The sequence below is a fragment of the Rosa chinensis genome, chromosome 6 (assembly GCF_002994745.2).
Source record: "Rosa chinensis cultivar Old Blush chromosome 6, RchiOBHm-V2, whole genome shotgun sequence".
NCBI classification, from domain to species: Eukaryota; Viridiplantae; Streptophyta; class Magnoliopsida; order Rosales; family Rosaceae; genus Rosa; species Rosa chinensis.
Genome location: NC_037093.1, coordinates 21,994,757 through 22,012,187, shown reverse-complemented (window position 1 = coordinate 22,012,187; position 17,431 = coordinate 21,994,757). Strand labels below are relative to the sequence as shown.

Here is a 17,431-nt window from a genome sequence, read left to right as displayed (position 1 = left end):
GGAGAGACTATACCACTACACCAAATGGTACTGAGCTCATATTTAATTTTTATGTGTTATAAATCTTAAACTTTGATTGATTTTTAATTTAATTGTTTTAGTCCGGAAGGAAATCAAATAAAGCAAACTGGCTGAACTCGCACCGAGTGACTGATAATATTCATTTCGTAATTCTTCTATAAATTAATATCACTAGGCAACTCACCCGCGCGATGCTGGGATTTGTAAATTTTGTCATAAAGTTTATACGTAATAAGGTAGAAATGATAATATAAGAAATGTTAACTGAATATGTTATTGCTTTGCATATTATGAAAGCTGGTATTTTAACCTGACTTTAATATGTTTCGAAAATGGAAGTGTTGATTATAAGCTGATATTTTAAGTAAACTTTTATATTTGTGCATGTTTTTCAAAGGAAAGAGATATTCTAACAAAAGATATTCTTTACATACAAATTAAGAAAGTAGTTAAATCTCACCAAAATATCATACATTTCAAGTTGGAACTAATCATTCTCTGATGTATCACTTATTGGTTCATATGGTGTTGAAGACACTTCATTTACTTTTGGATATGATGGGCTATCGCTGAAACAAAAAACATAATATAAGAAGCAGCATATGAAACTTAGCCGTGAAACTTTTAAAAATATGTGTAACAATTTACTGATCTGTGATAAACATATAAAGTTCTAAATTACTTTTTAAGAATTACTCAAGACACCCATCTATATAATACCATGTTTACAGACTTTTTTTTATTTCTACTTCAAAAATCAACTTGAATCAAGGCTTAAGTTATTTCATATTTGACAAACCTAAACCATATATAAAGATGGATCAAAAGTCTGTATATTCTTACTAAGCTAAAAGTATGGATTCAAGAACAAATAAATTTTAAGATCATAATCATCTTTCATTTCTATTTGCAATAATCTAATTAAGCTAATATTTGTGTTTTTTTTTTTTTTTTTTTTTTAAAGCATAAAAAAAAAAAAAAATGGGGGGGCAAAATGGGCATGTCACTGTTGAATGAACGGTACAACACCCCATTCTACTTCAGAATTTGAAACAATTGCAGAGATACCTACATATGTATAGTCTGCAACATTCAACACAGTAACTGAATGTTAACCATCATATTTCAATACAGAATATGGCCTCAAGTGATTTACTCCAATCAACTCCCACTCTCTGTCAATTCAGCTCAGAAATCAAAGAAACCGATCAAATTAAACAAACCCAGAACAAAAGTTCAGAGTGATCAGATTTTTCAGAAAAGCCAAGAAGGTAAATAAAGCTCTAAAGGATCCAAATTTACCTAGAAGTTTGCCTTTGCTGAAAATAAAAAAACATTGGAAATTTATGTGAACTGAGAGAAGAAACAGGAAGGGAGTGAAGCAATTGACCTGAAAAACCGAGGGAGAGATGATTTGGCTGTCTCTGTGTGACTGAGCAGCCAAGGACGCAAGCAGGGACCTGAGATTCTCAAGCTCAGTATGAGTGAAAGCTCTGCAATCAGTTCGAGATCAAAATTAATTTGCTAGTGCATGTGATTGGTTAAGGGGCTCTATAGATATAGTTGCAGAGAGAGAGAGAGAGAGGAACCTGGAGGCGGAAGCAAAGCGATCTTTGTGAGAAGCTTTGCCACCTTTTCAGAATCGTCGTAACTGAAGGAAACACAGCCGTCATTAAAGAAAAACACTGACAGCAAACAGTCATTACACTGTTGTGGGGAACAGTCCGTAACAGTGCTAGGACGCTTAGTATATAGTAAATAAATGTATAATTAGGGATTAGACAAAAGTGTATAATTTTTTTGTGCTTTCTCCACCCATGGTCAATCAAATCTGCAGTCAAGGCCATGCAGTTTATATGTTCTGCAGCGATGTTCACCATGTATTAATGGTTAAGCAAACACAGTGGCTCATCAACTCCTTCCTAAGCCAGCTCTTTCTTTTTTACATCAAACATGCTCAAAAACAGTTCAACTATAGTCCTTCTAGAAGCGAGATCAAACCTAGGCAAGTTACTGAACAAAACCTCTTAAAGCAGGTTTCAATTGCGTTGGTCGGAAGTTCATCTGGCACAATCATTTCAACTAAAGCTATTCTACAATTCTCTTATGTTCGATTTCTCATTACTAAAGTTGGTTCACTTGTGCTCGCATCACTAATGAACACTTGCTGACCCTTCCTCTAAGTCTACAATACCAGGATATGCAAACATCTGTGTCTACTAAGACTGCTAGCTAGTTTCATTATCATCACAAGTCAAAACTTGAGGACAACAGTGACATTTAGCACGCTTTTTAATTCTCACTTGCTGCATCTTCCCATCAATAGTTTCAAAGATCATCTTAATCTTCTCGAAAGTGATCGCAAACCCTCGACCTTGTTTTTGGGGTGGCAGACTTCTGTGCCCTCTTCCTCTAGCCTTGATTTCGAGTGGTTTGGTGGTCAAGTTGTCATTATTACTTGAGTAGCTTTTAGTGTTGAAATTGCAGGAATAAAATTATAATGCTCTTCCTTTTTTATTTTTTTTGGTAATTTTGCTTCACTTGAAAAACAAAAATCACCGTAACTATGCCAAAGAAACAATAAATATGCCCCATCTATCTTAACAAAATGCTTAGAACCAATTCACCAAGGAGCATGCAAACCGGGGTTAAAAAAATAAAAATAATAATAAAAACATTGTCAGATCACTTGAACCACATATTTCGCTTGAACCTTGAATGAACAAAGAGTAACGCATTTACTCAACAAATCAAGTTTTCAAAGGACAACTATTGCATCAATGCAACGCTTACAAAAGACACTCCTTTTCAATTCCTTTCTCCCACAAAACCATTAAGTTAAAGGTGATTTTGGGTTCTTTCATTTTACAGCTGAAGATAAGGCAGTCGAAAACGCCACCAAAACCCAGATATATGAGGGAGCATCTCCATTTAAATTTCATATTGAAATCTGAATAATTGTGCTGCAATTACGCGCCAATGTATATCATACGAATTCGATCAATGCAGCTATTCCTAATTACCTTTTGCATTTAATTTCTTACCCATTGATCAATCCACCGAGGTTCATGATGTCATATTTGCTGTTGGTATATGAACTTTAAATCCCAACAGAAAAACTGAAGCATTTTACCAACATATATTGATATATATTCATTGCCATTGTAATGAATCTAAAGCTTGTTGGTGAATCTGTTTATCTCCAGCTGCCACTACATTAAAACCTGGAGGACACCCAAAAAACCATTAATGAATGTATTGGACTGCTATAACAGCATCCAACTTTGTAACTCAAAACACTAAAAAATGATCCAATCATGGAGAGATAAAATATCCTAAAGTCATATCAGGAAGAACACATCCTAAAGTCATATCAGAAAGAACACTACATTAAAAGTACTCATACTTGTTGCATGTGAATTGGCAGAAGCCTCCCACAAAAGCTGATGTCCTTTCCAATCAGTTATGACACCCCCAGAACCTTCTATCACAGGTATCAGTGAAAGAAAATCGTATGGCTGAAAAACAGTTAAATTATTATGAGATAAAAGCAAGACATTGGTATAGCCGGTTCATTAAAAGTAAGATCAGCATGAAAGTGCAGACAAGCGAAATGCACATGCTATAGAGGTATCTAACACATTATTGTAAGATAACAGAACTCCTGTTTATATTTTTCCTCCAAGTCAACCGGAGAGGTCATGGGAATAGCTGACACTCATGTCATGCACCAGGCATCCCCTGATTGAATCCCTTATCCTCCATGTGGATAACTGTATTTCTATGGCCAAACATTCATAATAAGAAGTGCACTTGAGTATAAGTCATATTTACAATTCAATGAGAAAGAATTCAGCTTACCTTGAGACCAGACTCAACAACAAGATCCACATAACCAGAAGCCAGAAGGGCATAAGCATAGCAGTCACATCCATACAATGGCACTTTAACCTGTAGATCGACCATGGAGTATATAAGAGAATAGACCTGCTTGGACTAACCGTATGCAATACCTAAATTTCTAATTTTCACTTTAAACTTCCAGATGTCTAATTGTAGAAATTGATTTCCCTTGATTAATCTTAGCTATTTGGCAGGGCTGCCTTCAGTGGCAGTAGTTGTGGTGGTGGGAGAGGGTTGAGGAATTGATCCATCAACATAACCCCAAAGCTTGGCGCCATGAAGATAGGGTTTGATCTGACGAAGCCAGACTAAGTAGTTGGATTCGGTGAATTTGGTAAATTGGGCAGTGTTTTGGGAGGGAGGGGTTGAAGAGGTGGAAGCCATGAAACCAGAGAATTGGGTGACTGGACAGGAGGAGGAAAAATAGAAGCTTGGGAGAGATAGGTAAGGATCCTAGACCTAGGCTGATACCATGTAGAAATTGATTTCCCTTGATTAATCTTAGCTATTACATTCTATACATTATATAGCTATGAGTATTGACAGTTACATGAATCAATAATATTACATTAACAACAGTATCAAAACTGATGCATAATCCTAGGAAATGGTAAACTAGCTGTAGACAAACTATTCAATGGAGGAGCTTATGGGAGTGAAGGGAGGAGGAGATTGATTCTCTTTAACACTAATTATGCTACGAAAATTTCCAAAAGAGTCAATTTCAGCAAGGTTTTTCAGAAACTTTGAGTGAGTTTGTTTACTCTAAATATTGCTCAGTATCATATTACAACTTGAAATGGGTTTAGATCATCCCCTAAAACAAATGTACACCACAGAAAGTAAAAGCAGGGGAAAACAAATTCAAAATTATATACACCAATTACTTTTATATTGCGTGTACCCATGATGGATGATTTTCTAATATATAGCTAAGCCCAGCCCAAAACAAGTAAATTGCCCAACTTTTTCTTTTTCCTTTCATGTTAGATCTGACCCTGACTTTCTCATATAGCTCCTCACATATTAATAAAATACTTCTCACCAATACCAGGCATTATTCTCCATATCGCTAGATGATTATAATCATGTTTCCTCTTAATTCTATGGACTAATTGAAACATACCTTATTTCTGACGCGAATAAATGCCTCTTCTGCTTCTGCACTGAATAGATGTGGACTTGTAGTGTACCTAATAACGCCGATAATTTCATTTATGAGAGAAGCCACGGCACCAAAAGGAAAAAGGTTATGAATCATTCCCTCACAAGATATGTATGCCAATATTTTACTTTCAATACAATGTGAGATACAGATCACGTCATTCACTTCCTAGTTTCTACACAATATGAGTAAGCCTTTATCAACAGAAATCTGAGATTTACTTTTCACTGAATGTGAGTTGGAGATCAGGTAATTACTTTGCACACAATCATCATTTACTATAGAATAGAATAATAGTCACACAGAGAAGAAAGGAGAAAAATAAAAAGATAATGTATATCTTACAGATAAGCTTGTGCCAGGTTTGCGCATGTGCGTGTCGACACTACTTTTCCATTCAATGTAGTTTTCCTTCCACTTACCCCGAGCCATCTCTCTCTTAAAATAGGCTGATCGATTATACCAAGGATCTGGAGATTGAATGTACAATTATCATCAATCAGGAGTAAGTATATACTCTTAGAAGTTGAAACACATTTTGTACAAAAACCCAAAATTCAGTGTGCAATTTTGAACTTGAACATATGAGCATGGACACTCCAATAGAGTATATATTATACTGCATGCATAAAACAAACAAAAAAATTACTTTCGATCTGACAATGGACATGAAAAGCAATTATCTATTCATTTTCTTATCTTCTCTAACGATACATTTTATGAAAGCAAGAGCCATCTTCTGTTCCCGACTATTGAATTCGAAGGGAGAAAAATATTTTCCTTGAAACACAAATAGCACAATCGCATATCAATTTTATTTATTTTTGTTTTAGAAGGAAGAAGCTCGTTCTTCTTTCATGCATGTTGTAGGCATGTAGCAGATACACTGATGAAAAAGAGAAGGCTTATAGTAGGTGATTCTTACTGGTTTGCCCCGCAGTAGCAGAGAAATAAGAGTACCAAACACGGGTTTTCCTGGGAACAATATTAAATTTAATTTAATTTTAAAAAAAAGGAGATTCAGCGAGGTAAATTGTGGAAAAGGCTTAGTTATAACAGTAAGTTATAAGAAAAAATACCAGTGATAAAACTTTTTGTCCCATCAATAGGGTCTAATACCCAAACATAGTCTGCATATGTCTCTTTGCACCTCCACCCATTCTCCTCTCCGTAACTGCAATTATAGGTCTACAATAACTTTAGAAATAACAAATTTTACAAATAATAAGTTAGCATTTACATAAGTTGAGTTTCGTCTTCAACTCCATTTGGTTGTCAAAGATAAAAAAAACTACAAAAAAGATAAATGAGAAATATACATTCATCCGTCCAAAGAAATTACTTAGCTTAACTTGATCATAACTTGCCATTTTGTTTCTAAAAACAAGATAGAAAAAAATAGCATAATGATCAAATAATATCATGTTTAACCAGTTGACTAAGATGACAGATGTAGGATCTAAGTGTGTGAGAATATGAACAGTACAAGATTTAATTGTATGAACTCAAAGAGATGAAGGGAAAACTGGAAAGTGATATTTAACGGTATTAACTCAACCCACAGAATCGAGGGGTTCTTAGCTGAGAATTAATCGTTAACCGTGCAATTGCAAACAACAATTCTTACACTAATGCACGCACAGCAGCAGGCCTAATACACCTTAAGTCCTTAACTAACTCAAGCATATCTCTTAGTTGCACTGATTATATTCATCACCAAAAAGTTGCAAACATAGTTGCACTGAATAAAAAGACAAATTCAACTAGATCATCAATTTAGGTTTCTTGCAAACAATAACAGACTTACACAGCATGAGAAGGAAAATTCTCTGATATAACTGAAATCATATGTTCCTCTGCTGTTTGATCCGCAATGGTCACAGGGCCTGCAGCACAGAACAAATCAACCACTCAATAATTCCTTTAAATTTCAATTTCCCTCATTTTTTATATACAAAAATAGCAAAACAATCTCAAAGCAGAAACTGCCATTTCCATAATCAAAGACATTTTATTTTCATAATAGTTGATGTTCAATCCTTAGTTAGAGAAACTTACTGGAATCTTCTTTATCGAGAATATCGAATTTCTGCCGGAAATATTTCCGAATAACTTCGCCGGAGGCATCGGCGACTTTATTGGCGATGGTGGCAAAGCGATCGAGCTCATTCTCGTCAACGCCGGGCGGGAGGGGAACGACGGCGTTAGGGAGGTCGGAGGCGGAGGCGGAGGCCATTGCGACGAGTGTGGGTCGGCAACAGCTGAAAGGCGGGAGATGAGCGAGCGAGAGTAAGGGATTGGGAGTTGAGAAGCGGAGAGTTGGAGAGTTGGAATTGGGAATGGGAATGGGAATGGAAGGGTTGTGGAAGAAGGAGAGGGATTTGGGAATCTGGGAGAGCATTGCGGGCGACGAGTTTAAGTAGGCAGGAAAGAGCTTCAACGAGACAACGATGTTACGATGGAGTTGGAGCTGCCAAGTTGAGAAACACAGGTGCCCTGCACTTTACTGGGGTTTAGCGGCCTTCCTGCTTTTTGCTTTTGTTTTTGGTTTTATACTAGAAAAGTTACCCACACTTTGCTGCGGAATTTGTCCTTATCAACAAATTAATGAAGAGTAATGTTACACAATTTTTCATTGTTATCCAAATTTGGTTATCTTTCAGCCAAGGCTCCAAAACTAAACAACTAAATCAATGCTCCCATGTTAATACCCCAAATGGAGGCATTCCCGAATTTCAGAAAACAAATTTATTTCAACTCAGAAGCAAGATCATAAATTCGACAAAACATAGATTTAATCATTTGACCAACCAAGAGAGAAATGTCCGCGACTAACGAAGCTGAAATCAAGGCAGATCCTAAGTAGTCTTTTTTTCTTTCACCCAATGGCCACTCTCCTGTAAATTTCAGTAAAATCAAAAGATAGGTAGATAATAAAAAAGAAATAAGAAAAATAATTTCTTTAGAAATGAAATCTTTTTTATTTGTTTCCAGGATAACTTTTTTATTAGATCTTTTCTTTAATCAAATATTTTTACCAAAACTATTCAAAGATCAATACATATGGAAGGAATAGTTACTTAACAAGTGTGATCGTAGAATTACATGATACATTTGAATACTCACAAATTGCAGCCATGATATAAACATGAGAACTCATGAACTAACTTCCTATGTTTAGGAAGTAGATACAGAATCAAAGAAAAGAAAAGGCTATTTGTGAAAGTCACTGAATTTCAGAAACGAAATTCATTTCAACTCGGCAGGAAAATCACAAATTGAACAAAAATACATATTTAATTTGTTTCAATTAAATATATTTTTTTGTTCAATTTTCCAGGCTTAAACAAAATTAACCCTCCTCATCAAAGCTCAATTAAATTTGTTTCATCCCCAGAGTCTGAACTTTGCCGTAGATGAGCTTAGGCAAGCTAGCTAGATGGGCAGCAATATGCAGCATGGGACAAGTTTAAATTGGACCAGCATATATCTATGATGACCTATAATTATAGATCTACCACGCCAAGACCATGAATATGTAATGCTCTGTGCTTATAACAAAACTGCAAGAACATACACCTCGGCAAGTACATATTTTGATACAACAAACCTTAAACCTAAATAAAGCTAAAAAGAACAGTTTCCCATTAATTACCGATATCAGGGTAACTAACCACTTGGCAAAGGCAATAACAATTTCTCATTAATTACTGGCACTGGTTAACTAACCCCTCGACACATGCACGTGTAATAAAAAGTTTTCATCAATTCGATCATTGGTTAACTAATATCTGGGCATGTGCTTGTTATAGTTTATTGTAAATTTTGAAGATGAGTAACAACATAAGCAATTAAAGGTAGTGAAAATGGAAACTATACCAGCATAGTACTCACATAAGCTTTGGGATAGGAGTTTATTTAAAAAGTAGGAAGATTGTGTATCATCTATGCACTAATCACCTAAATGGCTAAATGGCTGAAACATCCTAAATTGTAAAATCAATAGTAAATCTATGATAGCAAAAACTCATGAGACCCATGTATATATGAACATAACTCTCTGTCTTGGCTTCTCTGTCATCTATATCTTACTTGAGAAAAAATACAAAATGGTCAAGATTCCTTGCTGAAACTTCTACTCTTTCTTTGACAGCTATCCCTAACCTCCTCTTTTCGTTGATATAAAAAACCAGAACTGTTTCCCCTTCCACTCTTCCATGATAACAATTAATGCCCAAATGTAATGAAGGTGAATTCGACTCTGCTATTTATTTACTTCAGTATTTGTTGAAAATAGAAGAGGTAGACAGACAATACCGGAAGAGCTAGCAACTCTTCCCCTGCAATTTATGGTGATCAATAATTCCCATTGAATTCTCACTTCCCCCACTGACTTTTTCCCCCAATGGTTTTCTGTTTCAAAATTCAAATTCTAGATTTTTTTTTTTTTCAATCATAACATTCACCCAACTGAAGCTCTTAACTTGAAAGATAAATCATTCCCAGTAACTTTTCAAATTTTACTAATTCACCAAGAAAAAAAAACATTCATGAATGAGATTTTACTCTTGATCCAAACATTCTCTCTTCCATTCATTCTCTCAGCAAATATTCGATTACAAATCTTTCCCTTCCTCCTCTCCTCTCCTCATCATCATCAATGTTAACAATAGTCTCATCATTGAAATTTTTACAGAGATTAACAATCCAAACAAAGGATTGAAACTGTAGGAGAAAAACTGCTTTTGATAGCTTGAAATGTTTCTAATTAATCACTCAGATTTCGAAGTAGAAGAGAAACAAAACTTCTAAAAGATAAAAACCCATATTATCAATTGAAAATTAACAATAACAAAAAACAACCCAATCAAAAGCAAAATCAGATAATACAGAACAAAACAAAGATAAATAAAACTAACAACCAAACCTCTTTTTTTTTTTTTCCCACTTCAAAGCTCTCCCCCTTCAATATGCACAATCTGCAAATTAAAAACAAAAAAAATAAAATAAAATAAAAACAGATTCAACCTATAAACAATTCAATTAAAAATTTCGAACTAAAAAACCATAAACACGACAATCAATTAGACTAGAAAGGTTGCCCACACTTTGCCGCGGAATTTGTTGTTGTGAACAACTTATAACAATTAAATTATGACTTCATTCTACTGAAATAGGAATGAAGGTTGCTTACATGTAATGCAGGGTTCATTCAAAAATACATAGATATTCAAATTACTTACATTATTAGAAATTGAGAATCAGACCCTTTACAGAGGAAAAGCTCATTCCTTGAGAAAAAATTCTAAACCCTAAACCATCCGAAGTAGAGTAATTATTCTCTCTCACAATCCGAAGCAGCAACCAGTGAAGGAGTTTATGCCTCACGGGCACAAAAACTGGAAAAAGATGCGAGAATAATTAGAAAGATAGCACATGACCTACAACCACCTTCAAGCAGTTTACTTCCTCTACTACTCTTTCTGTGTTGTAAGGAGAGGGTGAGTTTGGAGGTGGGCTTTTGTTGTTGGTGACTGAAATAGTCACAACAGAGTGACACAACTTGCAACCCTTTAATAGATTCCTAGTTTGAATTGAATGTACAAAAGTTTTAAAGTGACCCGAATAGTAATAGTAATAGTAATAATAATTCTTTTAGTTTTTTTTTTCTTCTTAATAGACCTTTAAAACTGAAAGCATAGCACACTAAAAGCAAAACTGATTTTGATTTATCCTATGGTCCCTGGAACATGAAGCAAAGCTCCGCCACTCTGAAATGCAAGTTTAATGTTATTTTTATAATCATAGTGTTTACATAAATATCAGGATTGAAGACTGCATCAAGTGTTGAGAATCATGACAGTGATAGTATGCTTTTCATTTCAATATTGTCATGCTTACTGGTGAAGTCTTTTTTCCATCAAGCTGATGATTAGTTGACCCCTGTTTTCAAATAACTTCATCTAAAAGCTGGGTTCTCATTTTTTTTAATTTTTTTTAAAAAAAGCAGAAGACTTTCTTTAATCAAGAATACAAACAGGAAAATAAAAGATAAAATGAAACATTAATAATGGGGATTTAGAGATAGGATCATTGCTGGGTAAAGGGAGGCCCTTAGTCTATTAAGGGTAGGTTTAGTTGCGTGAAGAGGCTCTTCTGAATCTAGGTAGGTCCTATGCTCCAGTCTTATTTGAGAGTTCACTTGAGCATCTCAAACACAATAGTGGCACTGCTTATAAGTTAAACCTTTCACACAGACACACAGACACACACACACACACACACACACACAGAATAAAAAGAAGCAGACTTGCAACCCTTTAATAGATTATTCCTGGGTAATCACAGGAGCAGATGAGATCAAACCCAGAAGAGTGGTCCTCACAAAAGCCAAACTCTTGCATGGCAGAACTAACCAAGCCATTTCAATTCAAAATCCTAAACAAAGCTACTGTAATCCCAATAAAGATTCCAACTTTAGCTTGGAGGTGAATAACCAAATGCCTAAAACCCAATAAAGATGCCCTTAAAACCTAGATCAAAAGGACCCAGATAGAAAAAACAGACCACATTGCTACTTCTTATAAAAATATATGGATAACACAAATTATGGACACCAAAAATCAGAGAAATACTAAACAGAAATAGAAATAAAAATAAAAATGGGTTCAATAAAATATGCAGAAGATTTGAGAGAGAGAAATTGGATGGCATCTTGTTTGATTTGAGGTGTTTTCAGATAATAATTTCGAGGATTTCATCCATACTTTAGCTTCAGAAATAGTGAAAAACAATAAATCAAGACGTAGAAACAAAAGAAAGAGAGGGCACCGGCACGGCGAGCAGCGTTGACGGCTTTCTCGTCCTTATTCCTGATTGGGAACCCGTCTTTGTCCTGTGAGAGATTGAAGAGCCGCAGTTGAGGAGGTAGTTGTCACTTGTCTGAGGAAGCGGAGAGGAGGGAAGAAAAACAGAGAGAGCAAAACACGAGGTAGCTCAGTGGCACAACCGTAAAAACATTTCAAATGAGGGCAAAATCGTCTTTCTCTCACGAATGAGGGCAAAACTAATGGATTGTATCAAAACACTAAACCATATGCATGCAAATCATTCACAATCAATCTAAAGCCAAAACCATGCAAATCAATTCACGAAATAACAAAAATTCATACATAACCACAACACTCTGACATGAAAACTACAATCCATAAAGGAAATCTTACCATCATCCACTGCAAAAGAAGAAAGAACCCAAAAAAAAAAAAAAAAAAAAGCTCAAAACAATAGAGAAGAGAACCACAAATCAGATTCTCAAAAGTACCTTTTAACCGGTCTATTCTCGGCCAGATCTTCCCCTCTCTTCGATTCTGATCTATTCTTATTCTTCTTTTCCTTCTTTTCTCTCGTTTTGCTTTCTTCTTTTTTTTGTATCTTTGATCTGAGTCGTTGAATGGCTGTGTGGCTGAATTCCAAATCCGACAATGATCCCTATCGAAGATTGAGAAAACCAAGAACAAAAACGACTTTTCCGCCAGCTTGTTATTCTCCTCAAACAATAAGGGCAAAATCGACTTTTCAACCTCTTATAAATAGTGTAACAGTGAACTCAGCTTTAATATATAGTATAATAATTAGAAAACTGCGCGATACCGTGGATTTTTATAATTAATCGATCTAGTTGTAGTAACGCATTTATTTTTCCTAAGGAATGAAGTAATTAACAGATTTTTTTTTTATCCTCAAAAACATAAGCATTTCAAAAGAATTAATTTTGTTGCTAAATAAACAATTGTGCTCATTGATTGATCATGAAAGAGAATGCGATTGAATTCTCTTCATGTTGCTATGCTCTTGGTTGATCTAGCGCTTCTCTTCTATTCAGTAGGAAAGTCATCCAAAATGATTTCGACATGACTATTACAATGCTCAAATCTTCACATTTAATTCTAAAAAAAATAAAAAATCAAAATCTATGAGAAGCAAGTAGGTCTGGGCTCGGCTCGGGTCGGGCCCGAAATTTGGTAAAACCGAGACCGAGACCAAAACAATCGGTCCGGGCCGGTTCGGGCTTTTTCATAAATGAAAACCGACAGAAACCGACCCCAAACGGGCCGGTTCTGTCTTCGGGCTTTTCGGGCCCAAATCCAGTTTCCCTAGCTTTATGCAAAATATACACAAAATTCGGTAAGAGGCGAGGTTTGAACCCTAGCCTTGACCTCTTACATGAAAGCCTCGCTCCCAACCACTAGAGCACGAGACGCTCTTGGTATCATTTGTGCAAAGTTTATATTTATTTCATCCCAGGCGGTAGAAATAAAACAGAACTCAGAACCCTCTTTTACTTTGTACTCTCTCTTTCTTTTCCAGTCGTCATCTTCTTCTTCTTCTTCAATTCTACTCCATATCTTCTTCTTCTTCTTCTTCTTTTTTCTTCCTCCCCAATCCCCATTATGCAGTTCTCTATTTACCATTTCTTCTTCGGCGACTTCGATCTACTCCGCTCCGAGCTTCAAGCTCAGGAGGCCATTAAGAAAAGTAGGGGCGACATGGGAGAGAAGAGGAGTGAGGATGAGGATGAGATTGATGATCCTAAGCTTAAGGAGTTTTTACAGTTTTTGCAGGGATCTTGACTAGTTTCGGTGATTGTACTGTCATAAGGGTCGAGTCTCAAAGAGAAGACTTCATCTTTTTCATCCTTTTCGTCTTCCTCGTATTGGGTCTTGTCCTCAAATTGGAATCTGAATCGGAATCGGAATTGGATTCAGAAACTTTGGGAAGAGAGAGAGAGAGGGAGAGAGAGCTCAGAGAGGGGCTGAGAGCTTGAGATAGGGTCAGTTCGGGTGGACCGAACTTGGGAAATCCTAAGACCGAGACTGAGACTGATAGTTTGTAATCGGGTCAGGCTTTGCACCGAACTAAAATATTTCTTCTTGAAACCGACCCGATTTGGGCTTTTTGGGTCGGTCCGGGTCGGGTTCTCGGTCCTTCGGGTCCTAACGCCCAGGCCTAGAAGCAAGCATTCGTGGTCCCCTCTGTTTGGCAACCGCATTTCGGCTCGAGTGTTTACCATGGCATGTACCTCCAATCTGTCCTTGATGGTCGCCCACTGGACATTCAGTAATTCCACTGTAGATTAAGGTTTAGAGGTTTAACTTGTATTCAATTTGAAACTAATTGAAAGGTTTAGTTTGGTTATTCTAACAAAACTGGACAAATTTATTTATAGTACAAAATGATATGTTTCACATCGAAAGAATATATTGTCAGTTATTTAGTGTTACTACAATGTTGAAGGATATATTAAAAGAAAAATATGGTTGTCTAGAGTAATCCAAAAGTAATGTATGTTGTCATAGTAATCTAGATGATGTAATACACTGAATTCAACTAAGACCAATGAACGTCAAGCAAAATCCTCAAAAAATTTGTAACATTTATTAGACCATTAATATAAAATAGGAATGCATGTTAGCATGTATTTACCAATGTAGAATACCATTCCCAGTTCAGAATGATGATAATGGTTTAGGATCCAGAGAAGTTTCTCTAATCTGAAAGCATGTGACGGAGAATGTCAGTAAACAATCAAATTTAAACAAATAACGTATGAAATGTAGGAATGATGGTACACCATTTCTGGCAAGTGAAAGAGGGGTAGCTGAATGCTGGCTTGATTTACTTTCTTCAATTTATTATTGTTTTTTTTTTCTGATAGATATTCACGTTTTTCTATTTTAAGGAACATGAGATTAGGATGATAACATAAGAATGTTAAAGCTTAGAACCTATTTATTTTGAAACATCATACAACCTTTACTTAATAAGAGCATAAATAAATCTGCTTGTTATTTTCCTATGACCGAGTTCGTACACTTATTTCCAATTGCATGTTTGTCTTTTTCAACTTCACTTCTCATGTGTTCGTAATGTTTTTAGTTATTGTCGACATTATATGACCAATCAATTATAATCATATTGTAAGAAATACATAATCAATTATTGTCATTATGTGGTCTGTGAGTGATAGATATTACTGAAAGGTTGAAGAAAGAGAGAGATTATTCAGAGCACCGCCGTGCACTTGCACCAACATAAATGAATGGTTAGATTGCATTAAATACACTTTTTGTTTATTAAAAAGAAAGTTGATAATAAATATCAAGGGTTGAGATTATTTTATAAGGGTTGAGTCACTTACACCGTCGGTGCATAGAATAATTTCCAGAAGAAGAAAAAAAGGTCGAAGAAGAAGAAAGGTGCAGGGAAAATACAGAGGGTATACGTACTGTTGTATTGATAAACAACACGTAATCGAACTAATTGCTCTGAATCTCAAAAGTTGCATGAACTCTGAAATGGAATGCTGGTCAAAAACGCAAAACTACCCAGAAGCTTGGATTAATGTTGCAACCTAGCTATCTGAACGAACCTGCCTGTTTAATTAAGCCTCCATATATAAAATTGTGTTTTCTTTTTTGTTTGTTTCTACTTTTAAGGAATGATTTGTGTTTCAGATAAACATGTCCAAGTGCCAAAAGACTAAACCAAACCCTTATAATTGATTTAAGTTTTAACTAATGAATACACCATTACAGAAACTAAGCAAACTTCTTTATTACATTAACGCCTTCCAAGGCATTAACTAATTCACACCCAGCCAGCTAGCTAGACACGAAGACTTTCTAGTTTATGATACAAAGCTTGCAGTTGCATAAAGCTGCATGCTAAGCTTAACTCAGTGGGGATGGTGACCAGGTAACTTCTCCTTGATCTTCTCCATCATGCGATACAAAGCTTGCAGTTGCATAAAGCTGCATGCTAAGCTTAACTCAGTGGGGATGGTGACCAGGTAACTTCTCCTTGATCTTCTCCATCATGCCTTTCTTCTCATGCTCCTGAGGAGTCGTCGTGGGGGTCTTGAAGGCCGGCCCCCCCTCCAGATGCTCATCCTTATGTTTACCGCTAAAGGTTTCCTTTATCTTCTCCTTCAGTCCCTTCTTCTTCCTGATCCTCCCTCCTTTCCCATCATCCTCCTCCGACTACAATACATCAAACGACATTCAAATTAGCGTCAAGTCTATCAGCTAATTAAAAATTCATGCATGATATATATTAATTTACGACAAAATGTCTTACAGAACTAGAGCTCGAGCTCGAGCTGCGACGGTGTTCACCGGCCTCACCGGTGTGGCGCTCCTGTTGTAGATGTTCACCTACAGTTTTGGGTTTTCCAGTACCATGCACGGCATGCTCGGTGATAACTTCGTCAGCCTTCACTCCAGCAACACCACCGGTCTTCCCCGTACCTGACGGGTGGCTACCGGCTCCGGTTCCTGGCATGTGCTCACCGGTGCCCGGAACATGTGCACCTGTCCCCGGAACATGAGAACCTGTGCCGGGGATGTGTATGCCAGTCCCGGGGATGTGGGCACCGGTGCCTGGAACGTGTGTGCCCGTGCCCGGAACGTGGAGACCGGTGCCAGGGACGTGTGTACCGATGCCTCTGGTTCCTATACCGGTCTGCTGCTCTCCAGTACGGATGGCTTGGCTTTGGCCGCCCTCGGTGGTGGCGATACCAGTGAGGTGCATGGGGCGGCCTTGCTCGTCTGTCAGCTGAACTGGGTTGCCATACTGGTCGGTGAGCGGGATGGGGTTGCCGAACTCGTCGCGAATTTCAGCCATTTTTGGATTTGAAAGTGTGAAAATGTGGGAGATAAATCGAAAATGAGCAAGTTTGATGAGGTTTGGGGCTTGTAACTTCTTTTAAAAGGGCAAAAAGAACGGTGGAGAGAAGGGTGTGGCTTCCATGCACGTCACACGTGGAGTTTCAGTGGGCAGAAAAAGCCATGAACAGCATGCATATGCATGGATGGCCACGTTAGAAGAAGATTCCACTTGGGGCTCTATCCAAGTGACACGTGCTCACAGTGTGTTGTCGCTTTGTGCTGTTGGATAGAGCAAAGGAATCAATCGAGGCAGATAGAGAGATAGATAGATGCATTTAGAGAATGAAATGAAGTTACGATTGTCCAAAAAAAAAAAAAAACATGAATGAACTTAAGTTACGATTATGAGCGTAACAAATCAAAGGGTCTCTAAGGTGTTGCATAAACTTATCTAACAAAGTTTGAGAAAAAATTAAACAAATTCAGGTTTGGAAAGAGTTGCATGCTTTGATACATTTGAACATTTTCTATTGAAAATAGATTGGGATCGGAGGACATAGAAGAACCATAACAATTTTCAAGTTGGAGTCTTATCTTTTATTGGATGATGATGACCTACTCTAAAAATTGTCTTATGGAGAGGTAGGTTATCCTTGCTCTACATTTTGGTTGAACT

At 36.7% G+C, this 17,431-nt stretch overlaps 2 protein-coding genes across 5 annotated transcripts; both read right to left on the bottom strand.

The window, feature by feature from the left end:
- Positions 1-2,740: 2,740 nt before the first annotated feature.
- Positions 2,741-12,037, bottom strand: LOC112173712 (bifunctional phosphatase IMPL2, chloroplastic). 4 transcript variants are annotated; one of them, XM_040508887.1, is made up of 12 exons: positions 11,921-12,037; positions 10,017-10,068; positions 7,901-7,986; positions 7,148-7,681; positions 6,897-6,975; positions 6,169-6,263; positions 6,015-6,064; positions 5,435-5,559; positions 5,051-5,117; positions 3,883-3,972; positions 3,428-3,539; positions 2,741-3,245 (listed from the first exon to the last, which is right to left on the bottom strand). In XM_040508887.1, exons 4-12 carry the CDS (start codon positions 7,488-7,490, stop codon positions 3,175-3,177), a joined length of 1,032 nt encoding a protein of 343 aa, XP_040364821.1. In that variant the 5' UTR covers positions 7,491-7,681; positions 7,901-7,986; positions 10,017-10,068; positions 11,921-12,037; the 3' UTR covers positions 2,741-3,174. The 4 variants fall into 4 exon arrangements, with proteins under 4 accessions (XP_040364821.1, XP_040364820.1, XP_040364822.1 ...); XM_040508886.1 differs by having other exon boundaries at positions 7,148-7,667; XM_040508888.1 differs by having other exon boundaries at positions 7,148-7,585.
- Positions 12,038-15,918: 3,881 nt separating this feature from the next.
- LOC112171048 (embryogenic cell protein 40) lies at positions 15,919-16,806 on the bottom strand. The gene is made up of 2 exons (XM_040507754.1): positions 16,226-16,806; positions 15,919-16,122 (listed from the first exon to the last, which is right to left on the bottom strand). The coding sequence occupies exons 1-2, from the start codon at positions 16,769-16,771 to the stop codon at positions 15,919-15,921; spliced, it is 750 nt and encodes a 249-aa protein (XP_040363688.1). The 5' UTR covers positions 16,772-16,806.
- Between the last annotated feature and the right edge of the window lie 625 nt (positions 16,807-17,431).